The sequence below is a fragment of the Embiotoca jacksoni genome, unplaced genomic scaffold, assembly GCF_022577435.1.
Source record: "Embiotoca jacksoni isolate LCO1_2020_lvr unplaced genomic scaffold, fEmbJac1.0.p SCAF_6, whole genome shotgun sequence".
Taxonomy (NCBI): Eukaryota; Metazoa; Chordata; class Actinopteri; family Embiotocidae; genus Embiotoca; species Embiotoca jacksoni.
In genome coordinates, this window is record NW_027185414.1 from 11,061,685 (window position 1) to 11,086,555 (window position 24,871).

The 24,871-nt window shown below is 40.0% G+C and overlaps 2 protein-coding genes across 4 annotated transcripts in view; both read right to left on the reverse strand.

Moving 5' to 3' along the window:
• Nucleotides 1-203: 203 nt before the first annotated feature.
• On the reverse strand, nucleotides 204-13,374 carry smyd2a (SET and MYND domain containing 2a). Of its 2 annotated transcripts, none has more exons than XR_011179514.1 (12): nucleotides 13,094-13,374; nucleotides 11,694-11,757; nucleotides 10,777-10,887; nucleotides 9,732-9,792; nucleotides 7,480-7,607; nucleotides 6,139-6,206; nucleotides 5,317-5,419; nucleotides 5,119-5,229; nucleotides 4,261-4,381; nucleotides 3,976-4,150; nucleotides 3,110-3,256; nucleotides 204-2,799 (listed from the first exon to the last, which is right to left on the reverse strand). XR_011179514.1 is itself a non-coding variant. In XM_069174089.1 (12 exons), exons 1-12 carry the CDS (start codon nucleotides 13,264-13,266, stop codon nucleotides 2,722-2,724), a joined length of 1,302 nt encoding a protein of 433 aa, XP_069030190.1. In that variant the 5' UTR covers nucleotides 13,267-13,374; the 3' UTR covers nucleotides 204-2,721. The 2 variants fall into 2 exon arrangements, 1 of the variants encoding a protein (XP_069030190.1); XM_069174089.1 differs by having other exon boundaries at nucleotides 3,110-3,218.
• Nucleotides 13,375-16,469: 3,095 nt separating this feature from the next.
• galnt2 (UDP-N-acetyl-alpha-D-galactosamine:polypeptide N-acetylgalactosaminyltransferase 2) overlaps nucleotides 16,470-24,871 on the reverse strand; it is a 53,717-nt gene continuing 45,315 nt past the window's right edge. For both annotated transcript variants that reach the window (XM_069173686.1, XM_069173685.1), the window contains 5 exons: nucleotides 24,289-24,381; nucleotides 23,252-23,335; nucleotides 22,634-22,760; nucleotides 20,659-20,778; nucleotides 16,470-20,488 (listed from right to left, as the gene is read on the reverse strand). In XM_069173686.1, the coding sequence (XP_069029787.1) occupies nucleotides 20,336-20,488; nucleotides 20,659-20,778; nucleotides 22,634-22,760; nucleotides 23,252-23,335; nucleotides 24,289-24,381 (577 nt within the window). In that variant the 3' untranslated portion in view covers nucleotides 16,470-20,335. The remainder of the gene's footprint in view (nucleotides 20,489-20,658; nucleotides 20,779-22,633; nucleotides 22,761-23,251; nucleotides 23,336-24,288; nucleotides 24,382-24,871) is intronic.

Below are 24,871 nucleotides of genomic sequence, written 5' to 3' on the forward strand. Positions count from 1 at the left end.
CTAATGTCACTGTGGTATTGATCTCTGTCAAAACCAAGTCAGCCAATGACATATCTGAGGGGAAAAAAACACGATCCTTGCCTTGTTGGTACCTAAGGAAACACGGATTCAGATGGACCACCGAAAAACTGCTGATGAGAAACTACAGAAGCAGAAAATCTTCTCCACAGTTGTTTTGTTGTGAAAATAAGTAATGAAGCAAATGCCACACTGTCATTTATTGAGTTCCACTGACATGGTACAGAAATAACCAGAAGCTCAGATTTTAGAAATGCATTCCAACAGAATATCCATGCCTGATAAAATTACAGAAACAACAGAAACATTATGTAGGTGTCCTTTCAATTTGTCTTCACCTGGTTTACATGCAGCATGAGGAAGGATTTCAGTGTTTACACACGAATGCCACAGGTTTTATCTTTAATGACATCACAGGGAAGGGGGGAAAAAAAAAATAATAATAAAAAAAAAAAATATATATATATATATATATATGTATATATATATATATATATACAGTATATATATATATAATGGTTATTTTCCTTGTGTCTGGCCAGAAACTAAATGCACTGCTCAGATCTGGCCATAATAATGTTTGGATGTTTTTTGGCTTGTGCAAACCTACAAACCCTCTTTGCATTCAGTTTTTTCTTTTATAGAAACGCATAAAAATGAAGATGTGCAACTGAGTTGCTGAAACGATGCTTTTGCATTACCAAGGCGAAGCTGTAAGGCAGGCACCTTTCTCGATGCACTTCTGCAGGTGACAAAGAGTCATGTATGGAGGAGTTGCTACAAATATGACCACGGGCAACTCACTGCAATTGGGTTATTTCTAACCGTCAGTAAGCCGCATTTATGTGGTGCATTAAACTGCTTCTGTGGTAAAGCTGGAGAAGCTACAGGCATTCAAAAAGAATAAAAGAATTGGATCTGTGAGTCTAGTTCCCCTGGCAGTGCAAAGTGAAGACTGCACTGCAAAGTGCCAACTGTCCACTTATTACCGAGACTGCTAAAATGAAACCAACCGTGCTCGTAGGTTTGCCATGTTGACATCATTTTGTCACAAAAACTGTACAAAATTTGATAATAAGGCCCAAGTGATGGTCTTTGCATTTCTTTACATCCCCTTTTAAAGCCTCCTTGACACACTGCATGCTGAGCCTCAGATTTACAACAGCAACAACAGGCAGTAAGTCCTATCTCCTGGTATTTCTGTGTGATTTAGTGGACGCTACAGCAGAACTACAATTTCATGACCTGTAACTCCTCCTGATGTTGGACTCGGGGTCGGGGTCAGTTAAAACCATAAATCACAAGTAACACCTCTGTATTTATGATAAACATGATTCAGTCAACATGGTTTTCTGTTTCAGGCACCCACACGCATGTTGAGTTTTTAAATCCTTGAAAGGATGAACTATTGATAAAATTTGCTGTATACTATGGATATATTAAAATGTATTTGCCCTGACATTAAAGCAGATATAAAAAGGAGATGCGAGTTCTTTTTTTTTAAAGAAATAATTCATTATTATTGACTTTATAACTGAAAATGTATGGTTGGAATGACACCCCCACTTCTACCTCGTTATTATCCCTGTTAATGTAGATCCTACCAAGTTATAGTGTATGTTAATATCATGCCCACAGCTGCTAAGCTCAGTCCTTTACCAGGATAATGACCTGGATTCATGATGCTTCTGCTAAAACATCAACATTAGAACACAATGTATCTCTTGATGAAAGGCAACAAAAGCTACAGTGTTGCCTCTTTTATTCCTGAGAGCAAAGAGGCTCCAGGGTCAATGTCCAAATGTCTTCACTGTGACTTAGGAGGCAAACTGGTCTTGAATCAACACCCCTGCTTAAGGATACACTGAACAGATAAGAGTAGCTGGTTCTTAGTCACTTAAACCCGTGGCCCATTTGGTCAACAAGCCTCATGTGAAAAAGACTAAATAAAACACATACAAATGCTTAACAAACAAGTCAAACATGCAACACTTTCTGGTTCTTTTAAACAAGCAGAACTGTCAAGACAAGACAATCCAATAAAACTACTCATCCAGGAATATTTCTTTGCATTCTCTTCTCTGTTGCTACAGAGTGCCTGATGCATGGTCACTGTTTTTCACAGTTTAAACAAGAATCAACCAAACCAGTAACTCTGCTGCTGAATATTGGATTAAATGCATTGGCTGTGAACAAGTAGTAATGCCCTCAGTAACAACTACTCACCACTTTGTATAGAATTTCAAATCATAATAAACTGCTCTGGAGCAACGGTGTGCAGCCAAACCTGCTGCCAAGGATAAACAGTACATGACGGTGAGACAGTCTGCTGATGGGTCAACAGACGCAGACAAACATTTTCAAAGGAAGTTCAAGGTCAGAAAAGAACGCTTTTTCCATCCCATAATTGGTGACCCCTCATTTGTCTGCTGTTAAGTCCAGCTCTGACAGGAAGTTGCCAGCTGCAGGTACAAAACGTGGGCATCCTCAGCCAGAATATTTTGACGGTAGACATGTAAAAGAAATTCTGCCTGAAGGGAGGCAGGAAAAACAACACAGGAGTAGCAAAAAAGTCTAGAAAAACTGAGAGGTATAAGATGCATGCCATGCATTTGTGATGTGTATTTTGTTGGTGCTGCTCTTAGAGAGGCTCCTCACTCCAGAGATTCTATCTTTAATCTTCTGGCTCCACTTTCTTCACTTCTATTCCTCGATTTCTCGTTTGACCTCTGCTACATAATTGTGATCTTTTCCATGAGCTACCTCCATGATGGCCAGAGCCTGAAGACAGAACAGACAGTGTTTTATAAACCATTCAGATACACTTCTGCCATGACAGTTGATCAAATTGTAAATGTATGATGTGATTCCATCCCAATACAGTGATGCAGTTTACAGACAATAAATCAATTTAGAGAAGGGAACATGAGATTTTCCTCACGCACAGGCACTCAACTAGCTGACTTCAGTAACATTTTACAGCTAACTCCTCCGCTGGTAAATGTCTACCTCCTTTCTTGCACTTACAGTGTCTTCTACCTCAAAATGCCACCAATCAATATACCAACAGACCAGATGTCAATAAATGTACCTTCTTCAGGGCTTTGACTCCTTGAGTCTTCTTCTCAAGCCCCAAATACAGACGTCCCAGTTTCAGATACATCGATGCCACATTGAGAGAGTAAGCTGGATAGTGAACGCTGCAGAGAGAATATCCTTCATCAAGCAAGGCAATGAACTGGAGAGGAAACAACATTTAATCTATGATTTATGTGACATTTGGTTTGGTTGTAGTGCTACAAAAATTCAAACATATCAAGCTGGGAAAATACAATGATAAAACAGAACATATACTGTAGCAGAGTTTGTATACCAGAGGGAAAACATGTTTAGCATTATTGAGCTTTAGAGAAAACTAAAGTAAACTAATGTGATATATGCTGTAGGTTATATATTGTATGTAGGACAAAGAACACTAAATAGAAAATATACATTAGTTTTAGTGTTACTTTGTAAAGTATGAAGTCAACAAAACATATTATTCTGAGCTCTCAGAACTTGTAGAGGTCTGGATAAATCACAACAATACTGGGATGAAGGGACCCTGAAATTATTTTAATATGAAGGGCTCTTTATTAAAAACCATAAATGCAAATCTATATTACTATTTTTAAATACAAAAATTTTTTCCCAGTGTGATTTTATTGTGTCAAAGTGTGACGAAAACCCACTTTGTATACATGCCCTGAAATATCACCAGACCTCTGCTCACTTGAAGAGATACAAATGTTTAACTGAATGAGATTCAACTCGTCTACAGAGATTTATAATCCTCTTGTGTTTACAGATTGTCAGACAACAGTGCTGTTGTACAACTGACTGACATAACCTATAAGCACGTGGCTCGACTGTTTCTGCATGACAGCTTCCCTGCAGCTCCCCGACAGATCAGTTTACCTGTACGGTTGAACGATCTTCTCCCCGTAGCTCATAGCGCCGTCCCAGTCCTGCATGTAGAGACAGACGCCCATGGCCTGATACATCATATGCAGCATATAGACGTTGGTGTCTGCAAATATAGCTCCCATCTTCTCCTGGCAGAGCTCACACATTTCCAGCAGCTCACTAGGGGGTGCAAGAGAGTCAAGGAACACTGAGAAAAGGCAGCAAAAGAAGAGGAGGCAGGGAAGTCAAAGGTTGTCATTGATGAAGAGAGAGACATCATAAATGATAAAAGGATATTTTTGTAGTGTTTGGCTCTCCTGAACTCTTCAATGACATTCTTGGCGTAAAGGACCATAGATCGGATTTCTTCGGGTTCTGGTGGAGAACTCAACTTCCTGATCTCCATCTTTGCCTGGTCCTGGAGAGGCACAGAAAGAAAAAAAAAGAAAAACAGATGTATTGTTAGCACATCTTACACAATATACTGTAAATCTTCAAGGGATTTCAGTTATAAAACTATGGCCTCTCAGAGATTTAAACAGCTGTACATTATCAGGTTCCTGGTATGTTGTTGGTTCACTCTGGAATTGACACACAAATATGTCGGCATGCATTGCCCGCGCGCAGCCTGCTTGATTTTTGAGCACAGGGTTGAGTTACTGTCTTATAATGCAATGCACAATGAAAGCTACTCACAGCTGGAAGTTATTATGAACTAGTAGCAGAGACAAGCAAGACCTCAGAGAAGGATTTAATTTATAGAAAACTTGCCAATTTCTCACCATACATGTTTTCAAATGTAAAAGAGCAACAGTTTATAAAGTTGAAATGATGTCTAATATTAGTTCCCTCCAAAACAAGATATATTATAGAGATTGGCTCACATAAATAGACAGATATGGTACATACATATTAGTATGTTGTGCAAAACTGGGACACAGATAGTCAGCATGTCTGGCAGTCTAATGTACAAATGGAAACAAAGGAAGGCAAATAACACAAACAGAGCCATTGGTCCTGATGTCGGCAGAGTGGAGACGGCTGCCATGATCCTGCTGCATTTCTCCAACAGACAACAGAAACACTTTCTGGTATATTCCTCAGCTACCAACACATTTTTTTTAAATATATCAAAAGAACAAAAGTCAACAGTACCTTAGATTTGGTGGTGCACTCAGTACACTGGCATGTGAAGAAGTAGGAATCTAACAACCTCTCTTTCCTGTCCTCTGTCGGATAGAGCAGGTCGATGTAACTGTTAAAGATCTACAAAGAGAGTCAGAGATGAGACACAGAAATGATTATGAAATTGTCCATTTACATTCCTGTTATTGTATCCCCGTGTTCACTCACCTCCTCTCCTGGGTTTATCTCTTGAACAGCTCTGACCTCAGCCGCTGTGCCTTTATAGGTCACTATAACATTAGGACTACAGCCGTGATTCATCAATGCTACACTGTAGGGACGGAGAAAAAAAAAAAATGTGGAAGAAAAGGCTGTGAAATCAAAGCATATAAATAAAGCACTGTGATGTTCAAGATGTTGAGACTACAGCTCTACGGTGGTTCAGGTACAGCATTGTGCAAAAGTTTTAGTCTCTAAAAGTAAAGCAAGCATGCTTTCAAAAATAACACCCTGAATCATTTGGTATTTTTCAGTGAACTTCATACAATGTGCAGTAAATGGACAAACGCTGAGTCAATAACTCAATATTTGGTGAAGCACCGTTTGCTTTTAAAATAGCACCAGTTATCCAAGGTGCACTTGTGCACCGTTTTTGAGGTACTTTAGGACTTATCAGTTGTCGGATAAAAATCTCAACGTCTGCACCATACAGGCTACACCGAATAGAGAAAGCAGATAAAGACTGAATAAATTAAGCAAATTAGGCATTTATGAGATAAACAGACTGAAATAAAACTGCTCCATAAATATTTGAAACACTTGGGAAAAGGAACCAAGGAGGAGGGATGAGTGTGGATGTAAGGAGATATTCAGAGGGACGAAGGTTAGGTAGGTAGGTATACACTTTATTAATCCCCGAGGGGAAATTTTGCTATTTGATTTAAGCTCTCAAAATGTTACAAATACTCTGCTTTCCAGATTTATCCGTAAATTGCACAAAAATGATAAAAGGATGGACTGCTGAACGGTGATGATGTTTTAGCTACTTACTCAGGAAAAACAGCAGATCCCAGGTGGGAGAGCTCCTCATCCTCTATGGTAAAACCATTACAGTTAACCTGGAGACAAAAGAAACACAGGACACAAGGAGGGACACAGAAAGAGACAAGGGACGACACAAACAAACAAACAAACAGGTGGAGACAGAGACAGGGAACAGCAGGGTTGAACAATATGATCACTCAACTTGCATCACCCTCTACTCCACTGTGCTGTGACACCCCTTCCTCTGAGGAGGAAATCCTGTAGTGGAGATTAAATGTAGCTGTGTGATAAGAAGCCAAAGAAGCTGTTTCCATTAGTGTAGCGTGAAGGCAAAGGAGACAGCAGCACTGCCAGACAGATCAAATTAAAGAGCTAAAGCTGTAGAGTTAAAGAGACAGGACCCAGTGGGTGATACGGATCCAGGCTAAAACGGGCTCCTCTGTGTATGTGTGTGTGTGTCTGTTAACAAGTGCAGGGCGACGGGGAATACAGAGAGTGGTGAAATATAAGGAAACCTCTGAACACAGTCATTAACATGAAACACATTATACATCTAAATGTTTCCTTTATACTGCAACTCAGCAGGTCCTTCCACAGAAAGGTCGACACCTGTCAGTACAATATTATTCTTACATGCGCATAACTAATCACACAATAACAAACCACACCCAACTAAAGATCCTGGATCGTTCTAAGAGCAGAAAGGTTTTAATAAATTGATTTAAAGCAAGTGTTTAAAAAAAAAACACAACATTGCTCAGGAGGTGTTTGGGAGGAGCATCTCTAAACAAACTAAAAGCTTGAATGTCTCTCCATGTAGTGACAGTTACTGGCAAAGGGGACACAGGCACCTGCTTGGGACTGTATGATGTACACTCAGACACCCTTAATCTGACAGTCTGGGACGGGGTCTGTTGCAGAAAAGCATCACCTTTGTTATTGCTCACAGGAGCCATCAAGAAACGGGGAAGCAGCATCTGTATGGTTAGAAATGATCAGTCAGGGCTGTCCAGACACCTAAAGGTTAGGATACATACGATATAAGGTAAACACAACATCCACAGCTTGATTACCAGCCGCAGGGCCTTTATTTAGTGTCTGCCCTTGTCTCCTGTCTCTCTACACTGTCAACTGTCAAATAAAGGCAAAAAAAGGTCCTCAGTTAGACAAAACTGAGTATACTGTAGCAACAACACATCAAAACCCAAGATGAACTGTTTAAGAATTATATTAGGGATAATAAAAAACCTCCTGAAAATCTCCCGAGTACATTTTGCCTGGTAACACAAACAACTTCCTGGTGTTTCTTTAGTTTTCTAATCTAATCAAAGTGTTGTTAAGTCTTACCTGAGCAAAGAGCTCAGTGAGAGCCTGTTCGTCGGGGAGGTCGCTGATGTGTCTGGAGTAGAAGTGATGCAGCGCTGCTATGTCTGCCTGATTCATCTCGTCCTTCTCACTGTCCATCTTATCTAAATCTGTCAGAGGCAATGAAACAGAGACAAAATTAATAACAGCGACAAAAAAGGGAGGCAGGGATGGCAAGGGATGAAGAGAACAAGGTGACAGAGAGAAAAAAAGAGTTAGGTGAAGTGTCATGAAGCATTAAAATGGGCCAGCGGTTCGACTCCAAAGGCAACATTCAAAAATGACTTGAAATATGAATTTCCCTTTAAAAAAGGAGGCCCAGCCACATAAAAAACGTCTCCGAGACATAATAGTCTGAATATCGCATTCACTACAGCCAGGTACCGAACTTCCATATTTTTATGGCGCTGACCTAATTGCTTTGATACTCTCGAGTATTGAAAAATGCCTCGTCATGAGCAACCAAATTTCAATACCCAAGGGGAAAATGTCATCAGCATCAGTGCACCTTTCTCATACAAAGGATCTATTTGGGCAGATACATTAAATCACTCAGTTTCAACTTGTGTGAAGCTCACATTCAACGCATTATTTCACTCCTTTCAAACAAATTTTTGGCCAAACACCTGTCTGAATTGCATGAGCTGCAGGGACTGAGTGGGGAGTAAAGGTTTCTTGGTGCACAGCTGTGTGCATGTGAGGCATTTAGGGGATATCTGTAAATTGTAGCTAGAGAAAATAACCTTTGTTACACTCTCCCCCTCTAATCATCATGAGTCTCTGCATTCACATCAGTCACACGCTGCTCCATCCATAATCACGGGCACATTATCGACCTGTGGGAAACACTGCCAAAAGGATGCAGCATGCTTATACCCAAGTTTTATATTAATGGTGATGTAATGTTACATGATGTAATGTTACATGATGTAGAGGCATGCAGAAAACACTGTTACACTTAGGAATGCGGCTCATGTGCGTGTTGTTGTATTTTGAGAGGCTTCAACAGATGAAAAGTGCAGCTCCATTTTATCAGGCTGGATTCCAGTAATGTTATGAACCTGCTTTGAGTGTGAAAAAAAAGATCAGAACCTTAACGTACTATGTAATTATCTTATTTTTTTTTTTTTTTTTTTATAGATTTGGACTGGTGTCAACTGGTAATGGGAATCACAAGAAATAAGAGATGACCTTAGTAATATAAATAAGGGATAACAAATAGAGGTTATACTATTTATTCAGAATTATATCCATGTGCTTTTTTTTTTTTCCATTGTTGTTGTTGTTGTTTCTTTCTACTATCATAATTATTAGTCACATGGTTCCAAAGAAGAACTCTCAGTGTTAGTAAGTGTAGAGTATACCAGTGCTATTGGCCATGTGTCTTTGTCAATCAAACCAACTCACTGACTGGTAGCAGCAGGCAGCAGCTGGCCACACATTTGCTTTGTTTGCATGACAGACAGGTGTGAGGGTTAATTCTGTGACAATCCTGTGCTGACACATCTGAGCTGACAACAACATCTCAGACTAAATGAGAATTACAAATGGAGCCGAGAAAACACTTTGTGAGCATTTAGGCGAACCACATTCTTGTATTGTTAACCTACAGTGTAGGATGACGACCACCAGAAGCAGCTTCATTGTGGCTTCTTGGGAATTATTTTAGAATTTATTTTATTATTTATTATAAAACATGAAAATCACACATTCGTTAGTAAGCTGTATTTAAAGCACCATCGAAGAACTAAAAAAAAACAGAAATTGTTCAAATCTTGCTGCACACAAATACGCGTTTAGCAGTTTAGCTTCCTTGCTTCATAATCGTTAAAAGTTAAAATGGAGTTATGTTAACACCCTAAGAGTGTCTCAGTGCAATCACAATCTCCCAGAAAAGATCGCTGATTACCTAGCTCAAGGGCACAGTGGCAGTAGTTGTTAAAGGAGGGGAGAGAACATGAAATTACAGCACCCAGAAGCTTGGGATTTAAGTCCCAGCGCTCTGCACACTCTGAGAATGAAAGAGACAGAACCAGGACTGGAGGCTACAGCCGAGGATATTAATAGACACGCTGCTACAACTGCAAAGGCACAGCAAGATCACACACACACACACACACACGCGCACGGCGCACACACACAGACGGCACACACAGACGGCACCATGTAACTAAAAGTGCACGCATATGTAACTAAATACACACGCTCACGAATTCATACACACACCGACTTACGGGATTCAAATTCTTTGAACAGTAGCAGTCTTTCTGAAGGGGTGCGCTCTGTTGTGACTCTCTGCAACATGAAACACAGTCGAGACACGGGAGAGCATTTTAATAAAACAACACAATTATGCAAAAGACGTAATGACAATATAAAATTGCCAGATTTCCGCTTTTCACCGTTTTAAGTTAGGCGGTTTTGTTGAAACCTTTTGGGCCACTTTAGTCATTAAATCACTAAATGATGACACAGCAGCTTCCAAACACAACTGATGACAGCAGCCCTGCCTTTACACCGACAGTAAGTGAGATCAACACTTAATTTAAACACTGTGGTAAAATTAAAAGATGGTACTGCTCTGTTAAAACCGCGAGCAGTCTGACTGTATCTGCTGGATACTGCATGAGTTTTACGTGGCCAAAGCAAGTCATAATGCGTTAAACCTCTTCTGAGCTAGATGACCAACAATTGAAAGACAGAGTCACATTGTCTTTCAATTGACACTACCCGTGCAACAGACCCAGCGAGTTATTTTATTTGACTCTTTACCTTATTTAAGGTTTGTTTGAAGGCTGTAAACTTTGCAGTTTCCTCTTGTTGATTCTTTCAGACATCTCTTGTTAAATGCACAGCTGTAGCTCACAATGTCACCATAATTCATGTTTTTAATGAGACCTGTGTATAATCGGTGAAAAAGGATGTGTTCTACTCGGAGTATTTGTAATTACAGAAGACTAAAGGTTGTATTTGTATGTAATAGGTTGTATTTGTATGTAATTTATAACGTTGTCTTCATTTTCTATGATGCACATAATGAGTTGTTTATTTTTTTCGGGATATTTTGTTGCACTGTCACAAACATTACAGCAAAACCTCAAGCTGAGATTGTGCTTTTTAAGATTTTTGTGCATTTCAAGTCACAGTTTGGATTCTAAACTTAGAGGAATATCTTTAGTCTTTACCTCAACTCTAGTTCAGCTTCTCTGTGATGCTTCTAACATGCTCTTTATGATCAACTTAGATCATCATGTATCCTCCTGCTTCATGTTACTTCACCTGTTTGACGATGATTCTGGCCACGAGTCTGACCGTCTCTGATGGACACCAGTTTTCCCCGTAGGCACACATAGCGACGCACTCCAGTTTATGCATGGCCCAATCCCCTCTCTGCACAAATGCACACATAGAAGAAGAAGTGAGCTATTAATCATCGTTATTGTAACAAGCAACTTGATAACCGTCAACAAATAAAGATCCACAAAGCAAGAAGGTGAAAAAAGGAGATTTATTTTACCACTACAAAGCACATCATTCATCAATGATTAGCCAGGCAAACACACCTCTCTCTTCTTCTCTCTCTCTGTATTTTACTGCAGTGCTCTGAATGTGTTTTGTACCCCGACACTAAAACGAGACCGTCAGAGGGAGGACAAACTGAATCGCCGTAGCAACAGCAGTGAGCACGCGCTCGCTCTGTGTCAGGATGATACCTGCATGGAGATCTTTAGAAGTTGTTCTCTAGGTGTGGTCCAGGGTGCCACGGTGGGTCACACGACCAGTAAAAAAAGGTTTTTTAAACTACTCTGTAGTGGCAGCAAAGACACAAAATGCTAATCTTTTAAACAACACACAGATAGTAGAGTATATGCACTGTAACCGACTCGAGAAAAATAGTCAGCGGTAAAATGTCTGACAAATACAATCAAATGTCTTTGTCTCTGCTCATTCTCAGACACTTCTTCATTTTGAAAATGGATCGCAGGAAGAAGGGTGCAATTTAAAAATTTGTAGGACCACTTTTTTCTTTCCATATAAAAAGAGTATGTGTTCCCAGTAAAATCATTGTCAGTTGCTTTACTTAACTTTAGAAACTGACTGACACACACACACACACACACACACACACACACACACACACAGACAGACAGACACAGACACACACAACATGAAAATACACTAAAAGATCCTCTTACCTGACAGTCAACATTGCAGTAGTAGGCCTGCTTACATTTACCACACTTAAACAGGTCTTCTCTCCTGTAATGATATGAAGACAACACATTCCTTCAATACAGTTGTGCTAAAGAGGATCAGTGACACACTTTGCTAAATTTGAATCCTACTTACAAATTACATTAAATAACAGCGTGTACCTTCATCTGATGAGACAGCTTTACCGAATGCTTTTCATTGGTTCAGTTTGGGATTAAATTCAAACTTTGTAGTTTCATTTTCTTAACCCACGACATTTGGATACCTGGCATATTCATTGTCAAACTGACACTGAATGAGATGGTTTTGTAGATTTATTTTGGTCTGTGACTGAAGATGGATGCATATGCATTTCAACAAGAATATCCAGTTCATTTTCTAGCAATAACCACAAACATTTCCAGTCCTATTTCATACAAAGAAAAACAGTAATTCTGTAAAACACAGGGGGTCAATATACAGTTTAACTGGATATTTTTGACTGGCAAATGTACAGTCTTTCACTCAACCCCTGGCCTTCTCATCTCAGGGCTCCTTCTCTCACTGGACACGGGGACATCTATATTTAGCACCCTAACCTTTCAGTGCTCTACAAACCTTTTCATGGCAGCCCGGGTAGGGCGCATGCGTGTGTGTAAAAATGTGTGGGTGAGAGTGCCGCGGAGGGATAGAGTAAATTTAACTGTACAGAGTGTTATAAAGAGTGCCATAGTTCCTCAGATCTCAGAGGGATGAACTTTAAAAAAGGAGCAGTGCACTGAATTCAACTTCCCTGTACGATTTTTTGACAGCATGCCTACACACACTCCTACACATGACAGGGCTCCCTGAGTCCTGTGGGCTGGTCTTCGTAACTCCTCCACGTCCCACACCGATACTGGTGCAAGCATGGATATGGCACAGCGCGATATATTTGGAGATATTAGTTTTACAGGTGTCTGCCTTTGAAGAACAGAGGTGCTGGAGAGCCTGCATGTTATAGCTACAAACAGGGTCGAAATGCGTCTTCTGTAGAAGTATGCATCCTGTATGTATTGATAGCCAACCAAACGACGGTGTAGTAGTGTGTTAATAACCTCACGAAGAGCATAAAAAGCCAGTATTTAACATGTAGTCTCTCTGCAGTGCTACAAACAAATGCTGCAGCGTCAGTCAGGTGAGCTGCCTCACCGCACCGCCCCACTTTAAGTCTGCACCAGCCGGGTAGGTGTCCAGAGGTTTAAAAGCTAACCCAGCGAGGTGCCGAGGTTAGCCGGCGCTCAACTGGACACGCTGCGCGCCCTGTTTCGTTTTAAATCCCGGCAGTGTACCGGCTCGTAGTTAACGGTACCGGAGGGGTTTGTGTCTCGGAGAGGAGAGGTGAGGTCAGGTGCAGTTTTACCTGGTGAAGCAGTGCTCGCAGTGCGCCCCCCTCTCATTCACTGTCAACACGTAGGAGTAGGCTGGGCAGGCGAACACGAGCTCCCCCTCCGCGAAGTGCCGCACCGCCCGCAGGCCCCTGCCTTTATCCGGACTCAGGAACCTCTCCGTGCCCTCTATACCTTCGTTCTTCATGGTTGGTTCCGTTTACAGTTCTTCGGTCAAATACTTCCGACCACCACCTGTCCCTGCTGAGTGCTCTAATCGGCTTCGGTCTGAGCCGAGCTTCTTCTTCCTCACCAGTGCTCCGTGTGTCCGGTGTGGCTGCCATCGCCCCCTGCTGGACAGGCGACATGTACGGTTGCATGCTGCATACAGTATACTTCTATACAAAATAATCAAAATAGGCCTATATATTAAACTTATTATCCGAGGTATTTATGTAATAACGCAACAAAATGCTTATTGCTCTATTTGTAACCCCGTTTACAGTGAAAAACATGTAACCTGCAAATAGCAGGAGCTTTTGTTATTATGTCACAGCTTTTTATTTGCTTATCTTCTCTGGTTGTTTAAACTGAATGTCCATATGCATTTCCCTGTAAAATTGTTCCGTGTGCAAATACATTGAGAGCTACTGAAACTGCACCCAAAGTCCTTGCATGTTTAAACATGAATAAAGATGGTTCAAATTTATAGGAGCTCTGCGCATTAAATAAGGCAATTTACATTCTTGAACAAATGTATGTCATTGTGTTCCACTGTCAAACCAGATGATTTTCTGGATAAATATAGAATTTTACAGTATCAAGTTATAAGAAGGATGGCAACACAGCCCCCAGAACAAGAAAACTCAGCAGGAGCCTTTCCATGTGGAGTTTGCATGTTACTCCTGCGCCTGTGTGGGTTTTCTCTGGGCGCTCCTGCTTCCTCCGACAATCCAAACACAAAATTGGCCATAGGTGTGAGCGAGCGTGAAGGGCTGTGTATCTTTCCATGTTGGCCCTGTGATGGACTGGCAACATGTCAAGACTGTACCATGCCTCCGCCCAAAGTCAGCTGGCATAGACTTCAGCCTCCCTGTGACTTACATTGATGGATGGATCAGGGGTGTAGTTAAATAAATTGTTTTCTTAGTTCAAAAGAACTCAACTGGCCTGCTCAGAGCCCTGAGCCCAACCAATCCAACACTTAGGATGAATATTCAAAGTAAGAGTCAGGATTCATCACCCAACATCATTGTTGGACCTCATGATCTGGAGGCTGAATGAGAGCAAATCCTTGCAGCCAGGTTCTAACATCTTGAAGAAACAAAGAGTGTAGAGCTGTTATAGCAGCACGTTAATGCCCATGGTTTTGATAAAGTGTGGTCAAAGTCACATACTACGCCGTCTCTACGCGGGTCTTTTCTTTATGTTAAGGAAAAGACAATTCAGAATTACTGTTATTGAATAGTCCTCTTTTCTGTGTGGTACGAAACACATGTAGAAACTAAAACATAGAATTAACCCTCAAATGTTATGAAGCAGCACAGCGTGATGCATATCATAAATAGTCAATCTGTATCTTTGTCCATGTAATGTACACAGAAAATGTGTGTGCACAAAAGAAAAATGTGTGACTTCAACCATATTGCTTTTGTCCCAGTAATCCATCTCTGCTGGAGGAAACATTACCTCCAGCTTTACATTTGAGCACCTATATGGTGCTCAAATGTAAAGCTTTGTCAATGTCAGGGCAACTCTGGCCAACAGAAATTTAAACGAGTAAAGAAAATGTTAGCAGTATGTTGTATTATGTAGTTATTGGGGCCACGATACATCTAGAGTTTATTAAAAGTCTACAAGATTTTCATTCTGCTGTTGCCCACATGCTGCCTCAGTGTTTTGTTAAAAGTCAGGCTGCTGGTCTCACATTTTTAGGTCCAAAGCAGAGTCACAAAGTTTGACTGATGGATGAAAAACCGTTCCTTCTTTAAACATTAAAGCCTCACAACGTATGTAAAATTCATGCACAGCTGCCACAATGTGCATCCATAGAAGAAAAAGTTGAGAGAATAAGAAAAGATGGGTTTACCATCAGCTAACAAACTGACTCATTGACATAGGAAAACTTCAGCAGACCAACATCAAACCACTCTACATTTGGGGGTATATTTGTATGGGTGCTTATGTATTCACTGTGAGCTCACACTCATCCACCGTGGAAAACCAAAACACTTCACACCGTTCAGTTTATATATATAAATGCATTTATTTAAGTTAATCATTTCTCCTCATTCAAAGTTGAATTTCTGCAGTATCTATAAAACAGGAAACAGTTAGAAGCGCTGTACAGTCTGACAACAAAACTAGGAACCGCAGCTGAGTACACTGTGTATATATGTACATACTGTACACACACTGATGTAGGTATATACAAAAATATACACTTTTACATGTGTGACCCCTTGCTTCATATTACCCACCTCGTAATTTTAACACCAGCCATTCAACAAAGCCACATTCCTGTAAGAAAACACATGAACCCTTTAGTTCATGTCCTTCCCGACCGATTACTGTTTTATCTATTATCTGCAATTACTGGTTGATGAGACTATTACAGTACATTGTCTTATGTGCATGTTCAGCCCCTCTGGCGCTCTGACTCACATAAAGAGTTAAAGTCGCTTGTAGCAAAAGATGGAGAAGCTTAAGCCGTCCTGAGCTGGATGTCTCAACAGGGCTTTTCAAATATCAGAGAGGGCTCTTCTCTTAATCCTAAAAGGGGATTTGAGGTGGGCTGAGAGGGGAAGACGTCCCAAATTCAGGACAAATCGTGACATAACTCTTCTTCCTGTTTCAAGGAAAAGCTGAGAGAACACAAAGCTTAACCTTCACGCATCGATCAAATAAACTGCTGATTGTTTCCCTCCAAAACACAGCGAGTACAAATAGAGTCCTATTGGCTCAGTAGGGAGGATGCTCTTTTTTACTGACCGGTGTTCAGTTACATGCTAATTTTTAATGCGAGTAATTATTCCTGCCTGCAAGATTGTCAATATTCTTCTTTTCTTTGGATGATGCTTTTAATGATTTCCAAACACAAAGAGTTGGTAGCTCTATTTTCACAGGTGTTTTACAGATATACCTGATGACTTCCCATAATTTTAAAGATATCAAATAATGAAATTGCCAATTGTTTTACCCTCTGTCCATTATAAAACTGACACCAGATCAGCAGCTAAGAGCCGTCTTCCCCTCGGCGTCTCTGAAGAGAACAATAGATAGAGAAACATACTGTAGGCAACCCAACACTGAAAGAGTCCTCCGGGACTCATTCTCGATTTCCAAAGACTTTAACCCCTTCAAATTCTTCCTCATACAGAAAAATCAGGAAGGAACTTTGGCACATTGTGCTAAAGATGTAAACATTTAATCATCCAATCAAAATGAGGCGCTGGACTTCTGAATTATTACAGACATTTCTTCTGTGTATAACAAAAAAAAGAATAAAAAAGAAAAAAGCACACTTCTCATCTTCACAAGAATAAGACTTAAAAAGAAAAGGCTTCAGACGACATGTGAACTGTTGTAGCAGATAGTGTAGCCTGTGGTCGCTCTGGTGTGTGCAGTTTGGTTCTCATGCCTGGTCTGTTTAGTTAAGCTAATTTTTACTGATTAGTTAGCAGGGTCAAATCAACAGTTTAAAAAATTAACTATAAGACCAAAACAAAAACAACAAAAAAGCGAACAAGAAAAAACATCTGATCATGGGTTTGAATTGTGGATCACAAGTTCCTCAAGTCCCTTATTTTGATTTCTTTCTCAGTTGGCCAATTATAGCCCACATAAATTAGGCAATAGAGGGCGCTGTACACCACCACAAACACAGGTACGTTGCTCTTCTGGTTTGACATCCTTAGATATCCAACACTGACTGAGGAGCATCGAGATTTAATGACACTATTAATATATTGTCAATACTTGACAGTTGCTGAATTCAACTGGAGGATGTTGCCACATTTATCCATTAATTTGACCTATTAACAGTTCAAGACTTAATCCTTGTAGACATAAAGGAAAATGATTAACTATTAAAAATTATACTACTTCGACCCAAACTATCCCAGGACATCACAGACTTCAGATATGCCCTATCAATTATCTTCATGTTCACAATCATCTATGATGGTAATCATCTCTGATGGCCCCATTCCTGCAACACGTGAAAGAAATGCTTTGATGTTTTCATTTAAATAAATAAATTTTTCATTGGTTCTCTGTGCGTGGTGTACTGCACCATGTAGTGGACTTTGGGGAAATAACGTGAATAATGAAACGTGCATCTTCACACTTGCTGGACTAAATGTCTGTTATATTGGCCTTTAATGTCTCTACTCCAGCAAAGCTTCTTACTGTTTGCAAAGTAGTGGAAAATGACGTTAAAGCTTAAATGGCAATAAACTCTTCTTCCATATTGTGACACTCTTAGAAATTACGTTTTTAAGTAATTTTTTATATTCTTTTTCATTTTCTCAACAGAACGGCACACTTTTCCAGTATTTAACAATAAATCCCCATCCTGATTAACATGAAATCTAACTGAAACCCTAAATCAGATTTGGGCCTTTGGATCTGGTTTCCAAGGCAACACCAAACTTAACTCACATCTAGGCTGAGCCTTGGCTGAGTCTCTCTCTCTCCCTCTCTCTCTCTCTGGCCTCCTGTCTGTGGGTCCTGTGCCTCGCAGCACAATGCAGCAACCTATCAAGTCACAGGCTAGGCTTTTTAACCAGCTGCAGTTTCAGCTGACTCCACTCACTCTGCTTACAGAGGAACATATAAGACAAGGCAAACATCAGGTACAAAGAAACTAAATGGCAGAAAACAAACAGATGGGTGAAACAGAAGATGCAAAAGAATCAGACAACCCAGCAAACATGACCAGCTGTCTTTGTCAGTTGGCAGCTCAGTAAAACTTAAAAAGAAAAAAATGTAAGTAGCTTTTACAAGGAAAGATGTGAATGTGCATGAGAGGGTGACAAATTAAGACAAAGACTATAAGTACTAGAGTATTTCATCTTAAAAAAGACTGAGGCTGCAACTTCTTTCTAATCTCTTTATACTAGAAAAAACAGAGATGTGATTCTAAGGAGCAATTTCTATAGGACAGTGTATCTGTTCAGCGATATTTTGTATTTATGTCATTGCCTTGAACTTGCCAAGTGATGAGTCACTCCAAATTTAATCAAAACCAATTTCCCCAAATTCCGCCATCATTACTCATCAATTAATAACAGAACTGAGGATCACATCAGTGAAGATGAAGTGATGAGGAAGCCCAGGAAAGATTAGTGTTGCAAAAAATACACAAAAGGCATCCGGTACTGGACACACAATCAGATAAATGTACTCTGTAACACAATCTGGTAACAGAAAACTAGTGCTGTTTCGTGACACCAAAATATCGTTGATCTGAATAGAAGTCACTTGAATTGAAAGGAAAAGTGTTCTGTTTTCTACTTTGTATCAGCAAAATCTCCAGTCCTGCTTGTGCAATCAGAAAAAACTGCTCACCTCTTGCAGAAACAGAGTCAGAAACAGTAAAACCTTATTCAACTTCTGAGCAGATGGCTCAATGGAGAAAACGATTGACTGAATGTAGCAGGGTACATGTTGGTGATACATGCAGTCAGAAGGAGTGTTCAGAACACACATGTAAGATTCTGACTACGGTCAGGAGTATTGTGTTTGAATGATGTCTGGAATAGGCAGGGTTTTACTTTGTCAGTAAAAAAGGGACCTTTGATGCCTTTATAAATACAAATAAAAAAACAGCTTCCCTTTGTTACAGGGCTTCACTATTCATCCTCTTTTACAAAGTATAGACACTACTGAGTTTCCTTCTTTAACTTTGACAGTGAATGCATGGTCGCAAAATAATCATTTCAGTCATGTCTATCTAAAATATTGGGTAACTCATAGTGGTGTTATTATGAAAGCCACTTTTTTTCCATTAGCAGGCAACACCTGTTCGCTCTAGATAAGAAGCTGCAACATAAATCCAGTTTGGATATGATTTTTAGACAGTAACACTCAGACAATGGCAACATAGACAGGCAAATGAAGTTAACTGCAGGAAAAAAAAAAAAAAAAAGATGGATGAACTGACTGTTCCACAGGGAGCAGTCAGAGAGCAGTGGGAGTATGTAAAGAAAAAATATTTTAATCGCTCCTGCGGTCTTCATGAAAACTAAAACACCCATTTCAAATTTGGTTCAATTTTTTTTTTGACAGAAGTAAACAAAAAAGACTGATAAGAGATTTCTTTCTGCGTATTTTCTTCAGACATAAAGTTGTTGAAGTGAGAATACTGCAGCAGCCAGTGCTACAGCCCGAAGACAAACAGCAAAATCTTCAGGGTGGGCTTCGGGACACTTCTTGGTTTCAGGAGCTCCACTTCCCGGCAAAAAAATCCGGTGCAAAGTAGAGAACCTTCTTCCTGAACCCCTTCATCTCCCAAGACCCAATCTGCAGAAAAAGAACTGTACAGAAAACAAAGCAGAACACAGCGTGTTCTCTCCACCTGGCCTCTCTTTTCTCTGTTGACTCTGTAAACCAAAGAGAGCAAACGAGAGGAAAAGCTCAAGGAACTGAGTCCATTTCCTCCGTTTACCTCCCTTAACATCCACACCTTCCCGAAACCAGGACTTGATGCTTCCATCTGCTGTTACAGGATTGTTTCAAGAACAAGAACAACAACAAAAAAACTCCTGCTTGTCTCCATGGAGATTTAACAGCAAGAACTAAAAAAACATGAAGAAAATAAAATAATTACGCCAAAGAGTTCCATTTCACCAGCATTAAAGAAAGTAAAAGAACAAAATGATTTCATTTGTCATTTCCTTCTGGAACCATCAATGAAAAAACACTGAGGTATGTAGTTTGAAATAAAAGCCTTTTCGTCGCTTTTATTCTCACCATGATCATCACAATCACCATCCATCCACCTCATACAGTCAGTTTCCGGTTTACTCCATTATGGTCTACAAGCTCCTCCCCCAATGGGCGTGGCTCATCATTTTAGGAAGGGGTGGTGGTGAGCTGGGGGAGAGGAGTGTACACATGACTGGCTGCACCTCTGAGGAGGAGGAGCAAGAAGGATCCTTTTATCCATCAAGTTTGTCGTTCTCTTTGAGTCTATCCATCGTCTTATCTGCATCTCAGAGTCTTGTTGGTGTCTCTATCAATACCCAAGTCTTCCTGGGGTCTAGCGCCCACTATTATTGTAAATTGAGGGTGAACTTCCACTGCTGGTTGAGGCTCGGGCTGCAGACCTCCACAGTGAGTCCGCCCATCCTGGCACTGCGGCTGTCCAGGCAGAGGTTACTGCCCACATGACGAAGCTTCGAGTTGGACTCAATCTGCTCCCATTTCTGGATTAAATAAACAACATAATGTTATAAATATAACACGCAGAATTCTGCTTCAAATGTTACAAATGTCCATCTACTGGAGTGTGTCAACTTTCTGTTTCTTTATTTGCAGACTGTAGTAAAGCAGCTTCAAACACATACTCCAGTCCAATCAAACTGGTCATGTTTACCTGTCTGCTGTCATTCTCTCGACAGCCTTGTAGTTTGATGAGGGAGCCAGCTGTTCTGTCCACCACAGTCAGACACAGGTCCATGTGTTTAACTGATTTATCCTTGGTAAGTGCCCATTCCTTCACAAAAATGGATATGTGAAACATCAGTACAAATACTGGAGAAAGCAATGTTTTCAGCAAGGCTTTAGCCAACAATCAGTCCCTCCAGGAAATCACAATCATGTGATCACAATAATTTGCAGATTTATCCCATCTCTGCAAGAGCTTGTGATTTCTCCGCAATTAAGGAATTCAATAAACGCTCTGCCAAAGGCATTATTACACATTGTTAGCCTTTCTTTGTTTGCTTAAACAAAAATAATTTAGGCTCTCATCAAAATAAACTATATGCCGGTCACTTTTATGACTTGTAATTTATAAGTTGAAAAAATATGGGAGGAAGACTAAAATATTTCCAGCTATTTTCATGATGTGCAGCATGCTTATTATTGAACAAAGTGATTACATAGGACTGTCTTTTCAATAAGAATTGTTAAAAAATACCCACATTTTTTTTAATTTTTTTTTTTTAAAGAAATGCAGTTTTTTTCCCCCTTGACCGTCAATTTTTGCCAATTCCCTGATCCTGAAGGGACGGAATAACAAGTTATTTGTCCAATATCATGTTCTGATCTAATGTTTAATTTTATAACATAAAACAACCATATAGTACTTGCTATAGTGCTGCACAATACATGTCATAAAATCGGTCCTGTAGGCAATGATTGATGGCCTGCATTTGTTTAATCTCTCCATTTCTGAACCCTTATTATAACAACAGGTTTTTTTTTTTTAACAAAATGATTTAAGGCCTCTTGTTCATTTAAAGACCATTTTATAAATGACAGTTGGTACTAGCAGGTTACAATGGACAAAGAATTGGCCTTAGATTGAGTGCAAAATGTCCAACACAAATCAAACAAAGGCCGTCTTCATCAGATTGGCTGATCAAGTGTGTCTTGCATGAAATGTGAGACTTGTTTTTCCCTTTTACACACACACGCACGCACGCACGCACACGCACAAAAAGTGAAACTGTTTCTCTATTATGATCTGAATCATTTTCTTTTCCTTTATACTGTAAGCTGACATATAACGGTCAAGATGTTTTAATTTAACAAACAATAGTGGCAATAGATAATAGTGGAGGAGATGAGTGGCTTCATTGTAACCCAAAACAAGGATTGTAAGTGTTCACCCAGATGTATAGACTCAAAACATGTGGCCTACCCAGCTGCACAGTCATATAAACCTCTAACTAAAAAGGGTGTCTTTTTTTTTTTTTTTAACCAAGAGGCTGCGTTTAATGTCAAGCTAGATTTGACACAGCAACATTTGTTCTTTAAACTGAAAAACTATTTATGAGGCAAGAATTGCAAAATGGTGAGGGTAAGCCAGATATGTAAAGCCTGTGACAAGTGACAGCAGTTTTGTGCTCTACACCTGTCATTCTATTTTAGGACAAAAAAAACTATTTGAGAAACTGCTGACTGAAGTCCTTCAGTACAAGCTCATGCACACTAGGACACAGAGTAATGTACACTCTCCACATTTTAAAGTGCTCCGAGAAGTTTAAAGTACTTCCATTAGCACATGTTCTGTGTTTATATTAAAATTTCAGTAGACATGTTTACACCCAGCCAAAGTGACATTAAACTACATCTATTTATTTTTTTACTTCCTGCAGGTTAAAGGAGATATTTAGCTTTAAGTTCAGTTTCACCTCACCTGTGTGAAAACATGTTTTTTTTTCCTTTGGTGTATGAGAGTTTCACTGAAAACGTAATATTTTGTATTACATGTGACCTTTAACAGCTAAATCCTTTAACGTACCCCTTGAGCACGCACCACACGTTTCATCCCCCGCCACCCATGTGTCTCTAGAGCAAGGATTACTCAAGCTGACCTGTGTGTGTCGTCATGTTAACACTACCTGGTTTCCCCCAGCGTTGTGACATTCATAGACGCCCACCACCCCGTCAGCGAAATGACCCAAAGTGTCCAGGCAATTTCCTCCCTGCTGTAAGGCTCCGAAAGCAATGTCCTGGTGATCTGGGACCCTGAACACACAAGAAGTGTTATTGAACTTTCATTGTTTTTTTAAATCTATAGGAACATTTTTATTTTATTAATCAGAAGGATATATTGGATTGAAACCATAAAGAGGGTGGAGTGAAAGTAAGAGATAAAGAAAGAGCGAAATAGATAACCATGTTTTTGACCATTTTCCTCTGACAAATAGGACAATGCTGTTTTTACATTTATGTATCAGTCTGTTACATTTATACATTATTAAAGTAATTCATTTAAGTGACAAATTGCAAACCTGCCATGATGTAATTATGTGCTTGAATCATAACTGCTGGTAATGGTTAGTCATTAGTGTCACTACAGTAATTTGTAGATTCCAGCACGCAGGAGATCACAGTCATACTGCTATCCTGCTTGAGCCGTGGTCGAGTTTCTAAATGTAATTCAAATGTCACTCTATAATATTATATTTCATACCATGCGCCCTATCACTTTACAGAAAATGCCCTAATTTTCTTACCTCAGTTCGGGGTAGACGTTCTCCAGATACCATTTGAAAGGCTTACAGGCTAATCTCTTCTTCATCTCCATACGACTCTGGATACTGACAGAGGGAACGAGACAGTGAGAGGCCAAGAGAATTAAAGGGCTGATCACTTGTGGTTTTCAATACAAGTTTGTTTGAATTATAGTCCAAGTCAGCCATTCTGTAAGGCCAGACAGAGGACGCCCAGGGCATGTCTGAGACGACATCCTTTGGGGAAAATAACTGCTTAGACTGGCAACAAAAGGGGAGAGGCCAAATCTGTTCCCACAAAGTCATGTAATAAGCATTTGCTTGTTGCTGTTTAGACTTCTGGATGTGTGTCAGAAAGCAGCAGTGAGCTAGTATGTAGATCAGATAAAAAAAAATAAAAAAAATCAAAACAAAAAGATGTATAAATTACTGACAAAAAAAAAAATTACATGGATCCTATAATACAATTATAAAGAAACAAACATTTGAATTAAGAAGACGACACGTATAACATGTTAACGCAACTTTGGCCTGCTGGTGGCACAAAAGTAACGAGAGCATGAATCTCAATCCTCCCAGTCATCGTTGAGGTATTTCAGTTTAATGATGAACTACAGACATTTCCTTTCCCGAGAGCCACGCCGCTAGCATGGCTGAAAACAATCCTGCTTTAATATCCATCGACCCATTTCAAGGTGCTTTGCCGCCTGATCCCAGCTCCTCTGTACCAATGCCATTTGTGTCCATCATGCTCTTTTGTTTTTGCGTATGCTGTCATAATGACTCCCTTTAGGATATCAAATAATATGGCAATCTTTTGAACAGTGCAATTCAGGCCCTGATTTTTTGTCCTCTTTTGAGCCACGTTAACTCCCTCATGTCACTTTAATACAAAGGGAAAATGACAGCTTTTACAGCTGATATGCAGCTAATTGGCAATAAAAGTAATACACCCATTCATGTGGCTGCCTTTGTGACTTTATGATCTAGCTAGATTAGTATTTGTAATTCCTGCGGTGCTAATACTTCATAGTACTTACTTTCCATAGGGGACATTTCTCGCTGAAGGGACGGCAGCATAGTAGAAGTTTTTATACTCATCCATCCACACCTCTGCTGCTCTCCTCGTGTTCCTGAGAGAGAGGGGGAGATGAGTAAGTGAAGGTGAGGGGCAGGAAGGGAATGGGGAGAGGTGTGATGGGAGACACACAAAAGGAGATATTAAACAGGGTGATAATAGGCCCAAGAACAGGTGAGGAAAAGTAAGGATGTGCAGAGAGAGAGTGAGAGATAGAAGAACAAAGTGACAAGCAGAGTGTGAATGACGGAGCGGCAGGTGAAGAGAAGAGGTTTGACGCAGACTGCACCAGTATTGTAAGAGAGCTGCACCCAGACGTAACCATACGAGGGCATACTTCCACTGGCTACACAGATGTGAATGTGTATTTATTTTTCCAGTTAATGAAGTCATTGGTTAACAGAGTTTGCATTGCCAAGTGAAGCAAAGAGTTGACATGACATACAGTGACATTTAGTCAAATTAGTATTTTTCTTGTGATGTAACGGACTACTGTCAGCGGCTGTCAGTGTAAAATATGACCTGTCCATGTTTTCTTTCTACAA

Bases quoted from the DNA above. Each gene is read 5' to 3' on its own strand.
- smyd2a (XM_069174089.1), bottom strand. From the start codon at position 13,266: ATGAAGAACGAAGGTATAGAGGGCACGGAGAGGTTCCTGAGTCCGGAT. The intron at 4,382-5,118 runs GTACTGTTGACT...GTGCCTCTCCAG, and splicing joins AGTGCACCACCAAATCTAAG to GACCAGGCAAAGATGGAGAT. The intron at 3,219-3,975 runs GTAAACTGATCT...TTCTCTCTGCAG, and splicing joins AAGATCGTTCAACCGTACAG to CGTTCACTATCCAGCTTACT.